Genomic DNA, 22,666 nt, shown 5'->3' with positions numbered 1-22,666 from the left:
TTTGTGTGTTTAGTGTTCTGGGACATGTTCTCACCTCTTTTTAAGTGTATCTCCTGCTTGTATGCGTGCGTGTGTGTGTGTGTGTGTGTGCATTTTCCCGGTCAGCCAGTAAACGGGTGGCCAGCGAGGCCAGCGAGTACACAGAGGAGCTGAAGCTGGCCGTGGCCTGGAACCGGGTGGACATTGCCAAGAGCGAGCTCTTCAATGGCGACATCCAGTGGAAGGTGAGAGGGTGTGGGTGTGAGGTTGTGTTAGAGCAGTGGTATTCAAACTGTGGAGCGTTCCCCCTTTCGTGCGACGATGAGGAATTGCAAGGGTTAGGGGGTGGCCTAATTTAATATAACTGACTTTCATGAAATATGTTTATTTAAAGTTTCTAAATCTGATAGGATAATAGTTTATTTTATAGTTTATAGTTTTTATAGTTCATTTTATAGTTTAGGTGTGTGTGTGTCTCCCCATCTAGCAAATATTGTTAGATGGGGAGGGAGATTATTTGTTTTCATTATTATGATTTTTTATTATTATAAAAAACATATTATTAATAATTGACATATTTTTGATTTCATTACATTTCAAGTAGTTTCAGTAAGAAAGTATAATGGGCCATTTCACCCTCCATATCCGTTTGAGGGTTGGTCCCTAACCACCCCCTGTGCTGCTCTGACAGTACGAGGACCTGGAGGACTCCATGACGGACGCGCTGATCAACGACAAGCCGCAGTTTGTGCGCCTCTTCTGTGAAAACGGCCTCAACATCCTGGACTACCTGACGTACCGGCGCCTGGAGAGCCTGTACCGCTCCCTGTCCGACAGCACGCTGGCCTTCACGCTGCTCCAGAGGCGGCTCAGTGAGCGCCAGGGCCTGGCAGGCTCCATGCCCCATGTGGATGGCGCGAGTCCCGACTCTGCCCACAGCCCGCTGACGGGGCCCGCCTCGGCCAAGGAGCTTAGTTTGTACGAGGTGAGGTAGGAGGAGATAAAGGTAGCGGGGACTGTGATGATAAGGTTGACAATTAAACATAAAACATCAAATAAGTGAAGATTCCCTGCAGAAAAACAAACCCCACCTTAAAAAACAAAGAAAAAAACAAGAAACTGGGGTAGTGCTTGTAATGCTGCTATATTATCTAGGATGACACCCCCGTCTCTGTGGGACAGCCTGAGTTTAGGCTCGGCTTCCCGGTGTCCCAAGGAATTGTTGATCCAATTTGGTTCCAAGCTGTTGTTTGTTACCATGGTTACAATGTCAATCCAATCTTTTAAACGTATTTAGGTACGTCTAACTAATATTAACTTATGTCTAACCAACAATTTGACTGCTGTCCAACACAGTGTGTCTTATTGGGATTTAAAAAATCTGATAACAATCTGAAAAATCTGAAATTTTTTTTTATACACAGTATATAATCTGTGTTGCAAATGTTACAACCTCATCAACCCATGCTCGTTGAATTGAGGTCACAACATAGAATTGACCAAAAGTCCAGATGAGAGATTTCCCTCTTATCTTATCTCATATGTATTGGTAGTGAATATGGTGACATAACACTATCATTATATACGTTTACGTGACTTATTTACTTTGTTTTAAGTCCACTTCCAATAAAAACTGCGACTGACGTCACTCCTTAACCTCAAACGAGATGTCCCCACTTTCCCACCCAATGTCATATGTTAGTCATTACCGCAGTGGTTTAATAGCATCTAATAGCCCTTCCCGTCAGCAAGCCAATGACAACAATGGCTTGTATGTTTGGGGGAAAAAAAGAACTTCAGCTGGTAGTGTTTGTGCCACAGGGGCTTATGGTGGATATCATGTGACTAGGCATTCGTTCTTTACAATTGGTCAGTTTGGTCTAGTAACATATTTTTTTCTAGTTTACTTTTTTGTATTATTTCATTTTTAACTTGATAACACTTATTTTCCTTTATTAACATTTATGAACATCCAGTTTCCATTTATGAACATCCAGTTTCCATTAATCCTCTGCTGTGGAGTGACCAGATGTCATGGCCCCTACGGCACATTCCTGATTTCAAAACAGGCATCCCAGTGTCCCAAGAAAACTCAGAAGTATACAAACACATCTTAGTTTTAAAATAGATCAATAAATGAATGTAATTTATTTTGTGTAATTGTAACCATATTTTGCTTTCCTTTTTGGACAACTCAATATTTATGCTGAAGTGAGCTTACAACATTAGTGTAGTTGGACAAATGTAAATCTCTCTCGGATGTGATTTTTTATTGTGTGTCTCGACCTGTCTCCAGGTGTCCCGTCTGCTGTGGGACCTGCTGGGCGACGTGTGTCAGCCCTTCTACTACGGTCCACTGGGCCTCGAACACAGCACCAGCACCAGGAGGGCACTGAAGGTTGGTGGAAGTCTACTAAGTTTCTGAATGTTTATTTTATTCATAACATTATTTATATTGATGTTGCTTGATCATGCTGTCTATTGTCTGGGGCCAAAAGTGTCTGGAACGGGACAATCGCTGAATCCACCAATATGGTTGAGGTCTTGTTAGAGCCGAGACGTCTCAGACATCTCATGGTTTAAGCTTGATCCATATCGATCTACATTTGGAGCAGGAATTAGTGAAAAACAGACGAAAATCTACCTGAAGTAGCAGAATGTTTGCGCAGAGCATCATTTGTGCACGTTTGTGCATCACAATGCTCACAACATTCTACAACTTCCGGTCGGGTGGTGGAGTGAATGAGCTCGTGGAGCGGGATACTTCATCATCCAATTCATTATATATGTGCAAATTGTGGCTGTTGGTGCACATTCGCACCGTGCGAGGTGCGTGGTGTAGACGCCATCGTTCTGTAGTGGTATGTATATGTTTGTGTGAGCGTGTGTGTGCGTGCGTGCGTGCGTGCGTGTGTGTGTTTGTGTATTGCCTTACCTGCTTGATGTCGGCAGGGCTTTTCATTTGATATTTGTAGCAGTTCCGCCTGCCACATGCCAACCAAGTGGAGTTTTCAGGGCCCTCCGACACAGGCACAGACAATGGAGTACAAAACACAGCAGTTTGTTTAGAGAGTGGGCAAGCCGGAACAACAAGCAGATGTAAAACATGTCATGACAAGGGCTCCTCTCCCTGCCTGTGTGTGCAACGGGCGTACAGCCACCCTGATTCTGGGCCCAATTATCTAGACCCAAGACAGTTGTGTCTGCTCAAACCACAGCACCCCAACACCACAATATTTTATCTTTTTTGCCCTTTAGCAGACGCTTTTATCCAAAGCGACTTACAATTATTCAAACACCGACGGACGCAGCCATCAGGAGCAATTAGGGGTTAAGTGTCTTGCTCAAGGACACTACAGCATGCTAGCAGGAGGAGCCTGGGATCCAACCAGCAACCTTTAGATTACTAGACGACCAGCTCTACCTCCTGAGCTACCACCCCCACGTTTATTTTTGTAAACAAACACATTCTGGAGGCCCCTATTGTTATTGTTCGGATTTTTATTATTATTTTTGACCTTGGCATTTTTCGGGCTAAAGGTCTATGGAACTCAACAACCGCTGGAGCTACAGACACCATTGAGGTCTAGTTACAACCAGGACTTCTCAGATATCTTGTGGTTCAAGTGTCATTCATATGGATCTACATTTGGAGCAGGTATTAGAGAAAAACGATTACATTTGACCGGAATTAGCAGAATGTTTGCGCATCAACGATATGTGACCCACTGCATACTTTCGGGTCATTTGGCGGCTTTCGACTTTTTTTTTTTTCGCATCATTGAAAGTGGAGAATCAGAACTTCCAAACAAGGTGTCACTTGTGCAAATTGAGCAAATATTTATATAATATATTTATATAATATATAAAGCTATGACTTGTTAATGACAAGGGTGTGGCAAACCGTGTTTCTGAGATAATCACCTCCAAAGTTTTACCCACACCAGGTTCATTCAGCCAGCTCCCAGAATGCAAATGGGGTAGCCAAAGCCACATGGCTTATAAACATACTGCTGAACGAAGTTGAACAGCGTCAACAACATAACTATTTTTGTTTTTAAAAAAGCTTTTATTTAACAGTAAGAATATACATGTTTTATAAAAGTGGAATTATTTTATTTTATTTTAAATCACCAACCTCAACAGACTTCTTCACGTCATGAACTTCTTCCGTTGTAACAACAACGGACGTATCGTTGGTCTCCTCCGGTGGTTCTAAATATTCCGTTTCATTGTCACTTTCAGGTTGAAATCCGCTGTTTGAAATGTTCTCCAAGTCCGGGATAATATCAGATTCAGCATCGCTGTCGGAGAACTGACTATCATTGCTGAAAGTGAAGTCCTGTACGCGCTGCTTAAACTGACTTGGATCTATCGCACTGGTCAGATAAAGGTCCACAATATGATTTAGATCTTCCTCCACCCGCTTCTCATAATCCATAACAACACAGAGTTTTCACAGACAAGTGAAACCGGATCCTCGTCTTGTTTACAGAAGTGACGCTGACGTTGGTACACGCCTTCACCAATGCCCCAGCCATGTCTCCATGTGTGTGTAAAGTTAGTACGATTTAAAGGTTGAATTCTATCAAAACGGTTTCACATTGTGACTACGGAGGAATGATCTTCACCTGGACTCTTGCTTTAAAAGGAATGATCGATCTGCGTTGTTCAGCGCTGTTCAGCCTCTCAGTAAGTGAACTGAGTTTCCCCGTGTAATCTAACGGGAATATTTAACTCCACGGTTTAACATGTATCTACTATTTATAAATCAAACCGGGTCTGAAAATACGTTGAGAGATAAAAAAAACCACAAAGGAACACGAATCGGGAAAAATCTACCTTTCCTTCAAGAAAGGTTTTTTCCAACTTATTTGGCTGCTCCTGGTGATTTTAGAAATTTGCAAAATATGTCATATGTGGGCCACATATGTCAAGGTTCTAAAACATCCGGTTGGTTGGTGGAGCGATATGTGTTTGTTGAGTAGGACGCTTTGTGACATCATCATCCAATTTGCTACACTGCACTGTGTACGTGCAGGTTGTGGCTACGAACATCAATTTGCATCGTCCGAGCTGCGTGGTGTACATTCCATCGCTCTACAGTGGTTACAAACTGAATGTGTGTAGGTGTCTGTTTGTCATTTACCTGCTTGACGTCTGCAGGGCTTTCCGATTTATATTTTATCTCTTTTGCTCTTTTTCTAAATGGAGGCATTCTATTCCCATCTAGCCCTGTGTTAGATGTAGTTGTGTCCCTCCTTGTTTTGCGGGATTCGAGGAAGTCGTAAACATACAAACTGTAGTAGTCTATGATAGGGTAAGGCTGGTGTAAAAAATGTTCAATCAGACAGGACGTAGACCGAAAGAACGCAACAGCGCCACAGCGTCCAAAACTCAGAGGAGAAGCACAAAGCTGATGGTGTATCGTTGACAACAGGGGCACATACATCCATAGTTTGGCGTTTTTTGGATATTTAAATTCTGACCCATAGCAGACAGTAAATATCCATTGTGTTGTAAAATATGTCAGCAAGATGTGCAACACCACAAACTTAATCATTTATTTAGATTTAGAACTAGTTGCCATATTTATTTTGTTTTTGATTTTATCTCAATTTTATCTAAGTGAAATGTTAAATAAAGCAGCTGCCCTTGTTACTTATTGTTCAAGAATGAAAATGATTTGTTTTTAGTCATAATATTCGTTATATATACAGTGGGGCAAAAAAGTATTTAGTCAGCCACCAATTGTGCAAGTTCTCCCACTTAAAAAGATGAGAGATGCCTGTTATTTTCATCATAGGTATACCTCAACTATGAGAGACAAAATGAGAAAAAAAAATCCAGAAAATCACATTGTCTGATTTTTAAAGAGTTTATTTGCAAATTATGGTGGAAAACAAGTATTTGGTCAATAACAAAAGTTCATCTCATTTCTTTGTCATATACCCTTTGTTTGCAATGACAGAGGTCAAACGTTTTCTGTAAATCTTCACAAGGTTTTCACACACTGTTGCTGGTATTTTGGCCCATTCCTCCATGCAGATCTCCTCTAGAGCAGTGATGTTTTGGGGCTGTCGCTGGGCAACACAGACTTTCAACTCCCTCCAAAGATTTTCTATGGGGTTGAGATCTGGAGACTGGCTAGGCCACTCCAGGACCTTGAAATGCTTCTTACGAAGCCACTCCTTCGTTGCCCGGGCAGTGTGTTTGGGATCATTGTCGTGCTGAAAGACCCAGCCACGTTTCATCTTCAATGCCCTTGCTGATGGAAGGAGGTTTTCACTCAAAATCTCACGATACATGGCCCCATTTATTCTTTCCTTTACACGGATCAGTTGTCCTGGTCCCTTTGCAGAAAAACAGCCCCAAAGCATGATGTTTCCACCCCCATGCTTCACAGTAGGTATGGTGTTCTTTGGATGCAACTCAGCTTTCTTTCTCCTTTCTCCTCCTCAACACGACAAGTTGAATTTTGACCAAAAAGTTATATTTTGGTTTCATCTGACCATATGACATTCTCCCAATCCTCTTCTGGATCATCCAAATGCTCTCTAGCAAACTTCAGACGGGCCTGGACATGTACTGGCTTAAGCAGGGGGACACGTCTGGCACTGCAGGATTTGAGTCCCTGGCGGCGTAGTGTGTTACTGATGGTAGCCTTTGTTACTGTGGTCCCAGCTCTCTGCAGGTCATTCACTAGGTCCCCCGTGTGGTTCTGGGATGTTTGCTCACCGATCTTGTGATCATTCTGACCCCACAGGGTGAGATCTTGCGTGGAGCCCCAGATCGAGGGAGATTATCAGCGGTCTTGTATGTCTTCCATTTTCTAATAATTGCTCCCACAGTTGATTTCTTCACAACAAGCTGCTTACCTATTGCAGATTCAGTCTTCCCAGCCTGGTGCAGGTCTACAATTTTGTTTCTGGCGTGCTTTGACAGCTCTTTGGTCTTGGCCATAGTGGAGTTTGGAGTGTGACTGTTTGAGGTTGTGGACAGGTGTCTTTTATACTGATAACGAGTTCAAACAGAGTGGAGGACAGAGGAGCCTCTTAAAGAAAAAGTTGCAGGTCTGTGAAAGCCAGAAATCTTGCTTGTTTGTAGGTGACCAAATACTTATTTTACAGAGGAATTTACCAATTAATTAGTTAAAAATCCTACAATGTGATTTCCTGGATTCTTTCCCCCATTCTGTCTCTCATAGTCGAAGTGTACCTATGATGAAAATTACAGGCCTCTCTCATCTTTTTAAGTGGGAGAACTTGCACAATTGGTGGCTGACTAAATACTTTTTTGCCACACTGTATATATATATATATATGTATATATATATATATATATTTTTTTTTTTTATAAAGGCGTGAACTGACTGGACTTATTTAATTTGGGATATTTAAGAAAAATATTGTACATCTACATGCCTTAATGATATCATTCTTTATATATCCTGGCTATCAATTGTTTTTAAGCTCAATAAACACAGATAATATTTGACCGGAATCCCTCCCATTTGTCCGGGAAATTGAAATCTCCCAGGACATGTGGACTGGCACCAATTTTTTCTAACTGAAACTCTAGCGCAGCCACGTCAAAGCCAATGTGTAGGCTATATAAATATATTTGTTTATTTTTTATTTTTTTTACAAATGTTTAATAAATCGAGCCAACATGTAGTTGTGACATGCATAGCCTTTATGAGGAGAAAAGATTGTGCAGGCACGTCACGATTGATTGATTACTCGTACCCATCCCTACTGTTTAATTTGCCAAAACGTCTTATGATGACAAATGCCGGTTCAGTCGTTTTGCATATAATCAAACCGGTTTGGAGAAGTTCTGGTTTAAAGGAAAACATAGACGGATGGTTTAAAGACAGGAGGGTTGGGCTATGTAGACAGCATAGTAGTTGCTCCGTGAGACGAGCAACCAGGAGACGACAGACCAGGGGGAGCTGATGTGCCGTTCAATTTAAACTCAGAAAATTGTGCTGAGTTTCAGAGAACCCGGGAAACGAATACGTACCAAACACGACTAACCTAAACTTTATTATTTTAATTATTATTAGGGTGTTGGCGTTTGGCGTTTTTCTGGCTCAGAGTATCTGGAACACAATCTTATGCACAGACATGTTTGAGGTCTTGTTAGAAGGGGGATGTTTCAGACAGCTTGTTGTTCGAGTTTTATCAATATTGTTCTTCATTTAGAGCAGAAATTAGTGAAAAATGGTAATAATTTTTCCAGAAGTAGAAGAACGTTGAGGCGATTTCATTAGTTTCAGGGGCGGCCTGGTTTGTGACATCATCATAAGTTATGTACTGTTACGTCCAAGATTCCTGTCTCAGAATTTGCATCCAGCCACTTGTGACACGGAGACAGACAATTTGAGTCGATGCTGAATTTAAATGAAACTCGGAAAACTGTAACTTGTGTTGCCTTTTACAAAACCCCGAAAACTGTAATCAGTCACAGAAGGTTACTTCGTACAGCAGAAGGTCCTTAAAAGCTTTGAAGGAAGAGACCCTTTCTTTTGTGTCCACACTGCATGATCCGGGAATGATTGTAATTGTTCAAACACCATTCATGGGGATATTGCAACAGAATTACAGAAGAGAAATATTCAATGACCTAAGTGCACAGTGATTGGTCCAGATGTAAGTCCATGGTGATTGGTCACACACATGAGCTTGAGAAATAATCATATGAAAAAATTAGGGAAGCTCTGAAATTATGCCAAACACGACTAAACTGGACACTGTGTATTGCTGCCTGCAGCTATATTTATTATTATTATTATTATTATTATTGTTGTTGTTGTTATAATAATAATAATAATAATAATAATAATAATAATGTTTTTATTATTATTATTATTATTATTATTAACTATGTCCGTCTGTGGCAACCATACCATTTATTTACCGTGGCATTTAAATGTATTTCATCAGAGTTTGGATTGTTATAAATGGGTTATTATACCATAATTATTTAAACAGAGTTATTATATTTAACTTCCAACTTCTTGTGTGTTGTTTCTTACCCAACATTACATTTTGAGGGCCGGCTCGGGCTGAAACTCTTACTGTGCAACAGCTCTATCTAGTGAAAAAGGGATAGAATTACCGTTACTCCATCCCGGCTCATCTCACAGGCAGGCCAAAAAAATAAATTAGTAGACCTTGGTTTTTCTCTTTCATTTATTTTAATTTCTCTGTCCTTTTTTTATTCCTCCCCCTTAACCACTCTCTCTCTCTCTCTCTCTCTCTCTCTCTCCCTCCCCCACCACCTTTCTTTCCATCGCCTCCCTCCATCACCTCAGCAAATCAACAAGCTGCTGCTCGGAGACTGTCCATACCGGGACCAGCGCTGTCTCTCCCCCTGGTCCTCCCTCTTCATCTGGGCCGTGCTGCAGAACCGCAACGAGATGGCTGTTTACTTCTGGGAGATGGTGAGGCGCTTAACGAGAGATTCATCAGAAGCAGAAATGCGGTCGGATGGCAACGATGTCACCGGGTATCCCTTTTCTGAACTGCGTTGGTTTTTTTTTTCTCTTCCTCCCCACCACCTGGTCAGGCAGGGGAGTCGGTGCTGAGCGCTCTGAGCGGCTGCAAGATTCTGCGGGAGCTCTCCAAGTTGGAGAGCGAGACAGAGACCAAGCTCTCCATGAAGGAACTTGCCCAGAGATTCGAGAACCTTGCCCATGGTGAGTCAGCCCTCCAACCCCCCCCACCCTCCGCATATTCAGATATGCGGGGGGGTGTATGGACACTAGCTAAAGCTAAAAAACAAAAAATTATGTAGCAATTTATTGTTTATGGATCTTTCTATGAATCATAACTAAATAGGATATTCATGTTTAAATAAATTGCTTGGATTTATTTATGAAAAACAGTTTTCCTGTATATTCGCTCATGCTTAAGTCAACCTTGTAGACAGGCTCTACCACCAATATTTCTTATTTTTTTGTTTTTTTTTGTGTGTGTTTTCTGCGTGGGACCTTTCAGACGTGTTCAGCGACTGCTACCAGAGCAGCGAGAGCCGCACCTTCACCCTCCTCATCAGGAAGTCCCCCGCATGGGGTGGCGCCACCTGCCTGCAGATGGCCACGGCTGCCGACGCCCGCCTCTTCTTCAGCCACGATGGGGTGCAGGTCAGATTTTCTCCTGACCACCATATGTGATTCGAAACTCCATATGGAGGGATGGGAACACTTTTTGGCAATGGAATAATTTCACGGCACTATACCGCCCACTATCCTGTTAAGCACCAAAAATGTAGAAATGTAGTTATTATTATGGCCTAAAATTTTCAGATAAAAATTCTTCACAAAAATAATTTTGACATTTAAAAAAAATTGTCGGACCCCCTGCAGTACCATTGCAGACCCCCTAGGGGTCGCGGACCTCTGGTTAAAACCCACTGGTCTAGACTATAGTCAGAAAGATAACTAAGATCAAAACAGTCATTATTGTACACTCTCTACACACTCTGTACACCCCGACCCCACTTTGAAAACCACTGCTATAAATGACTTCAAATTATACAAACCTTAAACAATACGTGAAAGAATCCAAATACTTTAAGTGTAACAAGTTGGCTTTACGAGCGCTTTGAATTTGGATTAGGATACCGAGGTGACCTTTTAAAGAAATGGAAATAATGGAAATAAATGGGTCTCCGTAGTCCCTACTGTCCCAGATCTGGTGGGGCGACATGGAGAGGAGCACAGCGGTGTGGAAGCTGGTGCTGAACTTCTTCCTGCCTCCACTCATCTACACTGAGCTCATCAGCTTCAGGTCTGTGTGTGTGTGTGTGTGTGTGTGTGTGTGTGTGTGTGTGTGTGTGTGTGTGTGTGTGTGTGTGTGTGTGTGTGTGTGTGTGTGTGTGTGTGTATGCATATTTTTTATTTTTATAATAAAGTTAATTTTATCATCCCTAGTGACAAATAACACATTATTATTATTATTATTATTATTATTAATAATAATAATAATAAAAATAAAATAAGTAATAATAATAATAATAATTATTATTATTATTATTATTATTGTTATTTTTATATAATAAATTCCTCTGAATGTCTCTCCCTCAGGGAGCAGGAGGAGGAGGTGAAGTACGTAGAGATTCACCACGGCAGGGACACCGACAGCCTGGACGGGAACGAGGTCACCGTCTTCTCCCTCGCTGACCTTGTGAAAAAGTAAAAAAAAAAAAGCGGACACACACACACACACACACACACACACACACACACACACACACACACACACACACACACACACACACACACACAAGAACAGGTTTTGGTGTGTTCACATCGACCTGAGCCAAAAAAAAATGCTTAACAGTAAAAATGAAATAAATACAATTTGAATGAAGATAATTATTATAGATGCAGGCAGAAATACACAGGGTCCAGGTTATTTGTGATAGATGAGAATCGTATACGTATCAACACCAATTACAAATTTTCGTGGTCCCATGGAACGTAGCATCAGTTCGTCGCTTGTCTTTACATCAGCATTACTACTAAAACGAGGTACAATTTTCCGAGTTTACTTTGAACGCAGCAGCAGCTCCGGCTGTTTCTCGTCTCGAACCAGCACAGAACCTGCATGGTGAAGCAACCATTACACACCAAAGGAGTCTACACCACACACCTCGTCGGAAGCGAATGCCCCCCCCAAGAGATGCAACCTGCACAACGCCCCCCAACCCTGGAGGCTGGACCCCTAATAATAAAATAAAAAGTGAAGTAAAATTAAAATAAAAAATGAAAATATTCAAATATATACAAATAGCTGCATAAAAATACTAAAAATACAAACAGAAAATTTTCAGCTATATAAAAATATACAGAATACACAAAATGCGATATTATAAACAGGATTAATTATTGCTATGGGTATAAATTATAAATGAGTTACCACTATGTACTAACTAGCTTAGAACAGTGTAATACCAGTGTTATTGCACTACATTACTGGTATTACACTGTATATGTAATAATACCGTATATACCCATAACAACAACAAACTAAATCGAAAATAGCTTGCGTCTGAACGTCTTTTCTTTCCGATTCTGTCTCTCCAGCGAGGAAGACGCAGAGGAATATGCAGCTCTCAAGACCAATATGAAAGGTGGATTTATAATTAATTTATTTATTTATTATTAAATTTTATTTATTTTTTATTCTTACTAAATTGATGAAATTACACACAAATGATGTTACCCAAATGTCAATGCTTTCCTCTCTCTCAGGCTCCTCCTCCTCCTCCAACCCCAAGCGTCCCTTTGTGGTGCAGCGCTGGCGGCAGTTCTGGTACGCGCCGGTCACCTCCTTCCTCGGCAACGTGCTGATGTACTTCCTGTTCCTCTGCCTCTTCTCCTACGTCCTGCTGGTGGACTTCAAGCCGCCTCCCCCCCGCGGCCCTGCCACCCTGGAGTTGGTTCTCTACTTCTGGGTCTTCACCCTGGTGTGCGAGGAGATCCGACAGGTGGGCCCCCCCCATTAGAATCAGAATCCGCTTTAATCATGAAAGATTGAAGCAGAGACTACATCGATACGTGGATCCCTGGATTGAGATAAATGTACCATGAATTGGTCGATGGCCCGATTCCAAAGTTACGAAACCGTTGACCAAAGCTTTGCTGCTCATTCTACTTTAATATAAACTAAGCTGCTGCGGAAGACTCACTGATCTAACGTCTGCTCTCTCTCTCTCTCTCTCTCTCTCTCTCTCTCTCTCTCTCTGTCTGTCTGTCTCTCTCTGTCTCTCTCTCTGTCTCTGTCTCGCCACACACACCCCCGCACCAGATCGAGAGATTTGTGTACCGCCTGCAGTAAAACACATTATAACTGACAATTAACAATACTCCAACGCATCCAGGATAATTACAATATATTCTATATTAATATATATTCTATGTTATTATATCTAAATGCCATAAAGTAACAAAAATACTTGGGATTCCCTGGTCTTTTATTAAATATATCTATTTGAAGGAAAGCAATGACACTTTTATAGAATTGGCTTATTTTTATTTGTAATGTAAAATGAAACAAATGTTGAGAACTGTATCAGACTCCATCGAATAACTCCGTCATAAAATTCTATCTTCCCTGAATCTTGGAGTCAAGGAATCTAGGATTCCTTAAAAATATCTTTGAAAATGTCCTTGAAGTCAAAATAGAACTTGAAAGTCCTTGAATTTCATTTTCGTAATGCCAGATTGAACCCTGTGCACTCCACCACCAACCAGCCAACCAGTGGAACATCACAGTTAACTTCAATGAGAACGAGTAACAATCTGTCGTGTGCATTGGATGAATAAATAAAGTTTACTTGCACCATGGCTGTGCCAGGGATGAGATGGTGTTGCTAGGCAACCCATGGAGAGGTCTTATATACAGTAACCTAATAATGCAAATATAGGGCTGTACACAGAATTTTGTCAGTCGAATCGGATATGGCTGTTCAATGTCAATATTCAACTTTTCAGAGGGGGGTGGGGGTTGGATAAATTATTAAAGACCGCAGTCTTGATAAGTTCCAACGTTACTGGTACTGTTAACAGTATTGAAGAAATTAAGACAATGTATTTTCTATTTAATTATGCTATATAACCCTTGCGCCTTGATCGCCCCTTCTCCATGCATAATGCACAGAATATAAAGCAGTGTACAATTCTGCTCTTCATTTTTCTTTTTTTAGTTTTCCTCTTAAAAAAAAACCAAAAAACCCATAACAGTACCGTTAAAGTACTGGATCGCTAAGCGGTATCGGTAAGAGTAGTAGTACCATTTAAATCTGAATGATACCCATCCCTACTCGTAGGGACCATGGCGCAGACCATTCACACATTCAAAAATATATTTATGATTCGTCTGAGGGGTTCCCAACTGATGATTCCACTTGTCGACTTTCAGGGGCCAACCCCAACATATTGTATTTGTTTAATATTTCAGTTAAAAGCCCAATTGTTGATTTAGATATTAAATATTTGGTATCAGATATTCGGACAGAACTTTACGAAATCATATCATACAATAATCATATGTCATAATCAGAAATGTAATGGTCTATATAAAACGGCAACGGCAACAAAACACTGTTTTTTGTTTTTTTTTATATTTGGAATTATCATTTCAGCAAGAAAAAAATAATAAAATTGTTGTCTGTTAATTTCAGTAACCAATCAGGGTTTGGTAAATAGTTCTCTAATAAGTCCTCTGTTTGACTCCCCTTTCAGACTTTCTTTGTGGGCAGCACCACCGTGCTACAGAGGATGAGGAACTACATCCAGGACATGTGGAACAAGTGCGACCTGACGGCCATCACCCTCTTCGCTTTAGCCGTGGTCTGCAGGTGAGCCACCTCGGCCGCCATTTTGATCATTATTGTGAATTCATAATCCCATACTGTTAAAGAATCAGAAATCGGAAATTCTGTGAAGTTTTATTCTATATTTTCATGTTTCTGTATATAACCATTTTCTTTGTTATATTTCTGTATCATTGCTTTTATTATTTTTTTAATTTTGATGTGAGCTGCTCTGACACTCTCATTTCCCTCCGGCGATGAATAAAGTATCTGTCTGTCTGTCTGTCTGTCTGTCTGTCTGTCTGTCTATCTATCTATCTATCTATCTATCTATCTATCTATTTTCCCAACAATAAACCATGGGTCACCGAGACCTCAAAACTATTCTCAGCAAAAAGAAAAGATTGTTCTTCACTGGATCCATGTTGGATCCATGTTACTTCTTACTGTACTTATTTACTTACTTACTTACTTACTTTTTACTTACATTTTTACTTACTTCTTACTTACTTATGTCTTACTTGACGAACTTACTTACTTACTTCTTACTTACTTAATTACTTACTTACTTACTTACTTCTTACTTACTTACTTACTTACTTACTTCTTACTTAATTACTTACCTTACTTACTTATTTACTTACTTCTTACTTACTTACTTACTTCTTACTTAATTTCTTACCATACTTACTTACTTACTTTTTACTTACTTACTTCTTACTTACTTACTTCTTACTTAATTACTTACTTTACTTACTTACTTCTTACTTACTTAGTCTTACTTTACTTACTTACTTAGTTGCTTACTTACTTAGTTCTTACTTACTTACTTCTTACTTAATTACTTACTTAACTTACTTACCTCTTACTTTACCAACTTACTTACTTACTTCTTAATTATGTACTCACTTAATTGTTACTTTACCTATTTACTTACTTCTTACTTACTTTCTTACTTACTTTCTTACTTACTTCTTACTTACTCACGTCTTACTTGACTTACTTACTTCTTACTTTAATTACATCTTACTTTACTTACTTGACTTACTTACTTCTTACTTTACTTACTTACTTACTTCTTACTTTACTTACTTCTTACTTTACTTACTTAACTTACTTACTTCTCACTTTACTTACTTAACTTACTAACTTCTACTTTTCTTACTGATCTGACTTACGATGGTAGCTCAGGAGGTAGAGCTGGTGGTCTAGTGATCCAAAGTTTGCTGGTTGGATCCCAGGCTCCTCCTGCTAGCATGCTGTAGTGTCCTTGAGCAAGACACTTAACCCCTAATTGCTCCTGATGGCTGCGTCCGTCAGTGTTTGAACAATTGTAAGTCGCTTTGGATAAAAGCGTCTGCTAAATGACTAAATGTAAATGTAAATGTAAATGTACTGACTTACTTACGTACTTCTCACTTTACCTACTTACTTCCTTACTAACGTCTTACTTCTTACTTTACTTAGTTACTTCTTACTTTACTTACTTATGTCATGGGCACACGACACGACTTTCAAAGTCATCAGATCGCTGTACTTTTTACACTACACAACTTTCTGTCTTGTGATCAGGAATATTTAAGTCTTGTGGTTACTAAACGACACGACTGATCAGTGACAGGGGGTCACACAATGCAAGAACTTTCACCAGTAGGAATCCCAGACGAGTCTGTCGGGTCTCCAAACTACATTTCGTCACGAAAACACGCAAGAATTGACACCGGAAAATGACGTGATACCATGTGCGGGACAGGATTATTTATGGGAGAAAAGTAAAATAGGTATGTTGTGTGTTTCTAGCTGCTGCTCCGGTGCACTCCCGTCTCCTAGTCTCTTCTTCTCAACCCCCCCCACCCCACCCCGTGTCTGCTCTCATTGGCTGTAGCTTGTTGCGTCACTCCCGACACAACCGCATATTAATCATACTTGATATCTCTCCAGCGCTGGTGAGCGCTCGGATCGCCTCATGAGCAGTTCACACCACAGGCTCGCTGATCACACAATCATGATTTTCCTCTGAACTGAGGCTTTGCTCTGCGATCTCCAAGAACCTGTCAGCGAGCAGAAAATCAGCCCAGAATCACGTAGTCGGAACTCGGCATAACCTTACTTACCCATCTATCCATCCCCCGGCCCCATTGACATAGCACACTTAATAAATAGAAAATAAATCATTTACACACTCAAGTTCCCCTAACTACATGTGTTTATAGTGTAGGTGGAAGCTCCTTTAACCCTCTCAGGTCGATAGTCCCCACTATATGGACATTCTAGTATTGGTAATATATATATATTTTTTTGTTTGTTTCACCAGAATGTTTCCCTGGTCCTATAATTTTGGCCGTGCCCTGATGGCGATTGACTTCATGGTCTTCACCCTGCGTCTCATTCACATCTTCGCCATCCACAAACAACTGGGACCCAAGATCATCATCGTCAGCAAAATGGTTTGTGAACAGTAAAGTAACTCCAAGAGAATGTTTGGGATTTAAAAAAAAAAAAAGTGTTTTTGTGAGGACTTCTGAAATAGTGAGCATATTCATTTTGGCCCTTATATGGTAACCCTAGCTCAATATGCTGTCTGTGGCAGTTTCGCCTACAACGCACCACCCAAGTGGCGTTTTCAGGGACCTCCGACACAGAGACACAAACAACGGGTTGTAGACACACCAGTTTTATTGTGGAGAGGGGGCTGGATAGAACAGACCCCGGAGCAGATGGACACAGGGCTCCTCTCTCCTTTGTGTGTGGGGACGGGGGTTTTAACCTGTTGCTCGTTAGACCAACCAACGAGCAACCACTCTGACACTCTGATCCTGGGCCTCTAATTACCTAGATCCAGGTCAGGCGTGGTTGCTCAAACCACACCATCCCCACCCCACAGTCTAAATATTGTTATAATACTATTTGGTTCAGGTTGATAGGACAAAACATCCAATTCATCTGGTCCCGATGTCACGTCCCAAAATGCACATTTTAATGGTTAATAATAGAGATTTAAATGGTCATCATTGTGTTTTTAGGAGCTTTGAATCTCAATCTATTACAATTTCCAAATGTTCTAATTGAAGAACTGCACTGTCACAATTACTCCAGATCTTTTTTTTAAATCCAGATAGAAAAATGTTTTAAGATTTAAACATGCACAAATTTTTTTCAGAATCAGAATGGGTTTATTCGGCCAGGTGCATTTACATGTTTGAGGAATTTTTCATGGTGAGGATTGGCACGTAACTGTGGACGAATGGCATAAAAAAAGCGTAACCATCTGAAAATAAAAAAATGAAAATAAAATAATAATGATAATAAAATAGTATAGAATAAAAAAAAATATATATATATATAATAAATATATAATAACAAAATACAAATACACAGAATTTGCCAAAAAATACAAAACAGAAATAGTCAAATATATTCAATAAATATATATAAATATATATATTTAAATTTATATATATAAATATATGTTTTGCTTAAGAAAAAAAATGAGTTGTGTATATATATGTATGTGTGTGTACATATATAAATATATACTGTATGTGTGTGTGTGTGTGTGTGTGTGTGTGTGTGTGTGTGTGTGTGTGTGTGTGTGTGTGTGTGTGTGTGTGTTTATAATGATGTTCATAATCAATCCTGGTGACAACTTCACTGCGAGGTCTAAGAAAAGCTTTTGTTGCCACTATATTTGGTAAAAAAATGGCTTCAAAAAGGGATTGGTGGATTCCAATAGCATCAGTGTCATAGCGCTAAGTGAAATGACTTGACACACGTGGCATCTACCTGAATAACGACACACAAAACGGATTATATCGGGAGATGAAACGGATACAACACGTAATGGCTCATTCAGATCCAGCTGATCGGTGAGTCTTGGTCATGGGGAGTTGCTGAACTAGGGGGTAAACGGGCGTCAGAATTCACTTACGGTTTCGAGCTGAGGGAGAAAAATGACAAAAATAGCCGTGTTTAACCTGACTGCTGGCGCTATATGTTCCCCCCGGACGCCTTGTTGACAGCCGCTGACGATGGCGCATGTAAGCTGAACACTAGCTGTGTCTGCAGAAAAACGGCCTGGGTGTGGATTTTCCCGAGGTGCCGGTCATACGATCCCACACCTCTTATGGCAAATGTACAACGGGAGCTTCAATACTGTTTGTAACTAGTCGGCATATCACCCCCCCCCCCCCCCCCCCCCATAGCCAAGAGGTCACTCTAGGTTGAATAATTTAAGTAAATCCACATCCAGATATTATACACAGTAAAAGGAGCCGAGCGTCACCATAAGCAGTAGTTGCAGAATATATACTTTAATCTATCTATTTGCCCCTTGAATGAGACCAATGTAATCAAAGAATTACAAGATTTTTTTATTCCACAGAGTATGTTTTCAAATTCAGTTAGCATAAAGAAAGCTTAACAGTCTCAATTTTTATAAATGAAATGAATGAATAAAATGAATTTAAATTAAATTAAAGATTAAAAATCGCTAAATATATAGAAATACAGAACACAATAGCCAAATATTTAAAAAAATATACAAAATATACATGATTCTACCCCCTTATTGGTATACATATATTGGATATAAATGATTGCTATGAAGGCAGCCTCCTGTATTTTTTATCACTTCACAGCCACAGGTGCCCATTTGTGCACCAATCATTTATTTCAGCAGAAAAAGTTAAAAACTTTAATTTGAGTAGTTGCTACATTTCATTTGAGCGGTCTATATATTTGACACAACATCAATAGTTGCCTGATGTTGGTTAGAATCTTTTCATTTATCACTGGTTGCTATGCTACTGCTGATATGTGAACATTTGAAGAGAGATTAAAGGGAAAAGTGGGATGTGAAATTGGCTCGAGGTGCCTTGAAATGTAATTGAATCTAACTCTTGACTCTCTGTCTGTCCTGGCTCCTCAGATGAAAGACGTATTCTTCTTCCTGTTTTTCCTGGCCGTGTGGCTGATGGCGTACGGCGTGGCCAATCAGGCGCTCCTCTACTCCTACGACCCGCGCCCGGATTGGATATTCCGCCGGGTGTTTTACAGACCGTACCTGCACATATTTGGGCAGATCCCCATTCACGAAATGGATGGTAGTTTGACTTGTGTATTCCATTCCGATGAGATGATTATCGCTTAATTAAACAAAACTTTGCTAAACTTGCTTCAAATAACAAAAGCCTGCATTATATTAACCATCTTTATTTTATAATGACATTTTTTTCTTTCGTTATCCCTCCGTCCACTACATAGCTGATAAACTGGGGGACGATGTGACCTGCACAGAAAACACCACGCTGATCGAGGCCGGGGCCGAACCCTGCATGAGCACCTACGCCAACTGGCTGGTGGTCATCCTCTTAGTGATCTACCTACTGGTCACCAACATCCTGCTGGTCAACCTGCTCATCGCCATGTTCAGGTGAAGGCCCCAAAACGTTAAACGCACCAATTGTCTGACAAACAATGTCCATGGTCAGTGGTTGAATTTTAAAAATTCCACATAGATAGATATATAATGGAAATAAGCTCTTGTGTTGCCAGATGAAAATTGAAAGGCTGTAGTAATTCATCAGTTACAGACAAAATAGCCGCTTTGTCCCTTAAAGTGAGGACTATTCGTCGTGATGAAAGGTTTGCCTATTTTTGAGATTCAGTTCTTGAAGAGTCACTCGGTAAAAAGAGTTGTTCGATTTTCCGACTCTTTATTCATTTGATTTGGTTGGTGTGACGCTATCAGAGTTGGTTTGGCATTTGGTTTAGCTTTAATAGCGTTAATACATATCATGAGCACTACTCAACTAAGACTATAAGAATCGAGAGTGTGTATTTGATTTATTTAGCTAACCTTAAGAACTTATGTCGACTATCAAGCTTAAAAAAATGTAGTTCTATTGATTTATTTTATGTCGAAAATTTTTATTTTATTTCAATTATGTTTGACTTCTTTAGCAAATATTTTCATGTTTAAGAAATATTATCAAGTACATTTCTCTTGATGTGTTGGCAGATGAGATTTATGGAGAAATAAATCCATTTGCAGGGCATATTGAACTCACCCTCCTGATGTCAAGGGCTGATGCAGAAACGAATGGTTTATTAAACACCGACGAATGCAAAAATTAAGAAAAAATAAAAGAAATCAGAGTGATCGGGGTTTTATCAAAATATGCAACAAAAAAAATTACCACATACTTTTTTTTCTTAAGACAAGGACATGCAATTCAAGCACCGTATTTATTACTTCCTGTCCGCAGCTACACCTTTTCCAAAGTGCAGGAGCACAGTGACACCTACTGGAAGTTCCAGCGCTACAACCTGATTGTGGAGTACCACTCCCGGCCCTGCCTTGCTCCGCCCTTCATCATCATATCCCACCTCCACCTCTTCTTCAAGAGATACGTGCGCCGCATCCCCTCGGTCAAGATGAAGCACTTTGGTGAGTTTAAAACAGTGTCACGTGTCAGTCATGTGAAAAGTCAACACATTATCTTCTACATTTCACACACACACTCTCTCTTCACACTCTACCCTCTTATTTTTTACTTACTTTTTACAATTAAATAATCCCACAGGCAGCACACCACTATCCTTTTAACCATTGAAAACATCAGAGTCCCAGTAGAACTGTGCTACTAAGGCCTACTAGTAGTGATGGAAGACTCGCAAATGATTTGTTCGTAACAAACGGGAGCCACTCCGTCAAAAGAGTGAATCTTCAATTCACAAACTGAAAATAATAACAGAGGACTAAATTAAAATCCAAGGCGAAAAAGGCCAAGACATTTGGCATAATACATATTGAATGTGACTGATTTACTCTTTGCATTCCACCTAAATAATAATTTTGACAGAATTAAATGATTATGGTAAGAATTCCATTCAACTCTGAACAGAGCTGGTCAGACTCCTCTGACCCTTGTTCACCAGAAGTCCTCCCTCACAACTGAATCAGTAGGTCGACTCTTTTTACCGAGTGACTCGTCAAGAACCGAATCTCAAAAAAGAGTCGAACCTTTGGCCTCTACAAATGGTCCTCATTCTCAAGGTGGAGGTACACTTGAAAAGATGTAGAAGTTTTTGACCAAAAAGACATGTTCAGAACAAGATAAGAACAAATTGATGCGGTGATCTGGGTTCTTGCGGTGTTCTGTGCGTGGGGTGAACTATGTCGTTCTTTTTCTCATTCTAAGCGCTCCAATTGTCATGATTGGTCCAAATGCCGTTGCCTCATGGCAAGGGACGTACTTCAACCTCCCTTTCCGGGTCATTCAACCTCCTCCTTTTCCCTGGTCAATAAGCTTGTTTTTTCCTGGGCTGCAACATTCGGAGCATGTTTAATAGATACCGTATCTCCTCAAATATAAACTTAAAAGGCCTTATCTTTGTGTGATTTTATTCCTCCTTCAGCGCACCGTGCGCATCCCGTGCGGTTCTCGTGTTCTGGTTTTACTGTGTTTTATTTTAGATCTATAGTTTTAGTTTGTTTCTACTTGTATGATACAAACATTTTAAACCAAGGGACGTTCGGCCTTGGATCCGCCTTGTCCACTGTGCGTCCCGTGTCTCCAAACAAAAAAATAATGCCCGTTTATTTTAGATGTATTTATTTAGAGTTCTTATTGAGTATCCTGCTGATGGTGTTCTGGGACATGTTCTCCAGTAGTTCTAACGTCTTATGTTCTTGCGTCTTTTTAAGTGTATCTCCTTTTTTTTAATTTATTTTTATTTTTCTACCTGTGCTGTCAGCATGCTGGGCATACAGCACAGAGTATTTGTATGCCATTGCATCTAGGACACAGTTAGTCTGCAAGTGGAGTTCAAGTTCTCAACCTGCAATGCAACTCTTTATTAATTATTAAATAATCAAGAACTGCTGCAATAACTCTGTCCTGTGGATGACCTGTGGGATGACAAAAGCACAGATTTTTGTGAGACAGAACCACAACCAACCCCCCTCTTTGAACTATCTTACCCTGTTTGGTCTTTAAACAACTGATCACTACTCCAAGAAGGGGAGAATCACCACAGGTGAGACAAATAAACATAGAAACAAACAACATGTACATGGAAAACCATAAATAGAGAAACGTCAGACGACATGTATCAAAAAAACAGAGTTAATTAAATACAAGAAAAGTGGAACAGCAGTTCAGAATGTGGCCTCTTCCTGTTATAGTTATGACAGTAAATGAGGGATGAAGGAGAGGAATGCAACCAGGAGGGTGTTGAAGGTGTGTTCAAAGCGGTTGCTGGTGGTGTGTGTGTACCTGTCATGAGACCGCCTGTATGTGTGTGTGTGTGTGTGTGTGTGTGTGTGTGTGTGTGTGTGTGTGTGTGTGTCAAGTGTCTA

The 22,666-nt window shown here is 40.2% G+C and overlaps 1 protein-coding gene across 1 annotated transcript in view; it reads left to right on the top strand.

Annotated features, from left to right (window-relative positions):
• Nucleotides 1-22,666, top strand: part of trpm4a (transient receptor potential cation channel, subfamily M, member 4a) — a 48,869-nt gene that overhangs the window by 21,292 nt on the left and 4,911 nt on the right. The window contains exons 10-24 of the mRNA XM_080009388.1: nt 106-224; nt 671-964; nt 2,276-2,377; nt 9,299-9,427; nt 9,553-9,682; nt 9,984-10,129; nt 10,663-10,775; nt 11,072-11,179; nt 12,074-12,120; nt 12,242-12,477; nt 14,234-14,349; nt 16,619-16,751; nt 19,232-19,406; nt 19,567-19,735; nt 20,571-20,752. Of these exons, the coding sequence (XP_079865514.1) occupies nt 106-224; nt 671-964; nt 2,276-2,377; nt 9,299-9,427; nt 9,553-9,682; nt 9,984-10,129; nt 10,663-10,775; nt 11,072-11,179; nt 12,074-12,120; nt 12,242-12,477; nt 14,234-14,349; nt 16,619-16,751; nt 19,232-19,406; nt 19,567-19,735; nt 20,571-20,752 (2,199 nt within the window). The remainder of the gene's footprint in view (nt 1-105; nt 225-670; nt 965-2,275; nt 2,378-9,298; nt 9,428-9,552; nt 9,683-9,983; nt 10,130-10,662; nt 10,776-11,071; nt 11,180-12,073; nt 12,121-12,241; nt 12,478-14,233; nt 14,350-16,618; nt 16,752-19,231; nt 19,407-19,566; nt 19,736-20,570; nt 20,753-22,666) is intronic.

The sequence above is a fragment of the Zeus faber genome (assembly GCF_960531495.2).
Source record: "Zeus faber genome assembly, chromosome: 11".
Taxonomy (NCBI): domain Eukaryota; kingdom Metazoa; phylum Chordata; class Actinopteri; order Zeiformes; family Zeidae; genus Zeus; species Zeus faber.
This window is presented reverse-complemented; position numbering and strand designations above follow the sequence as displayed.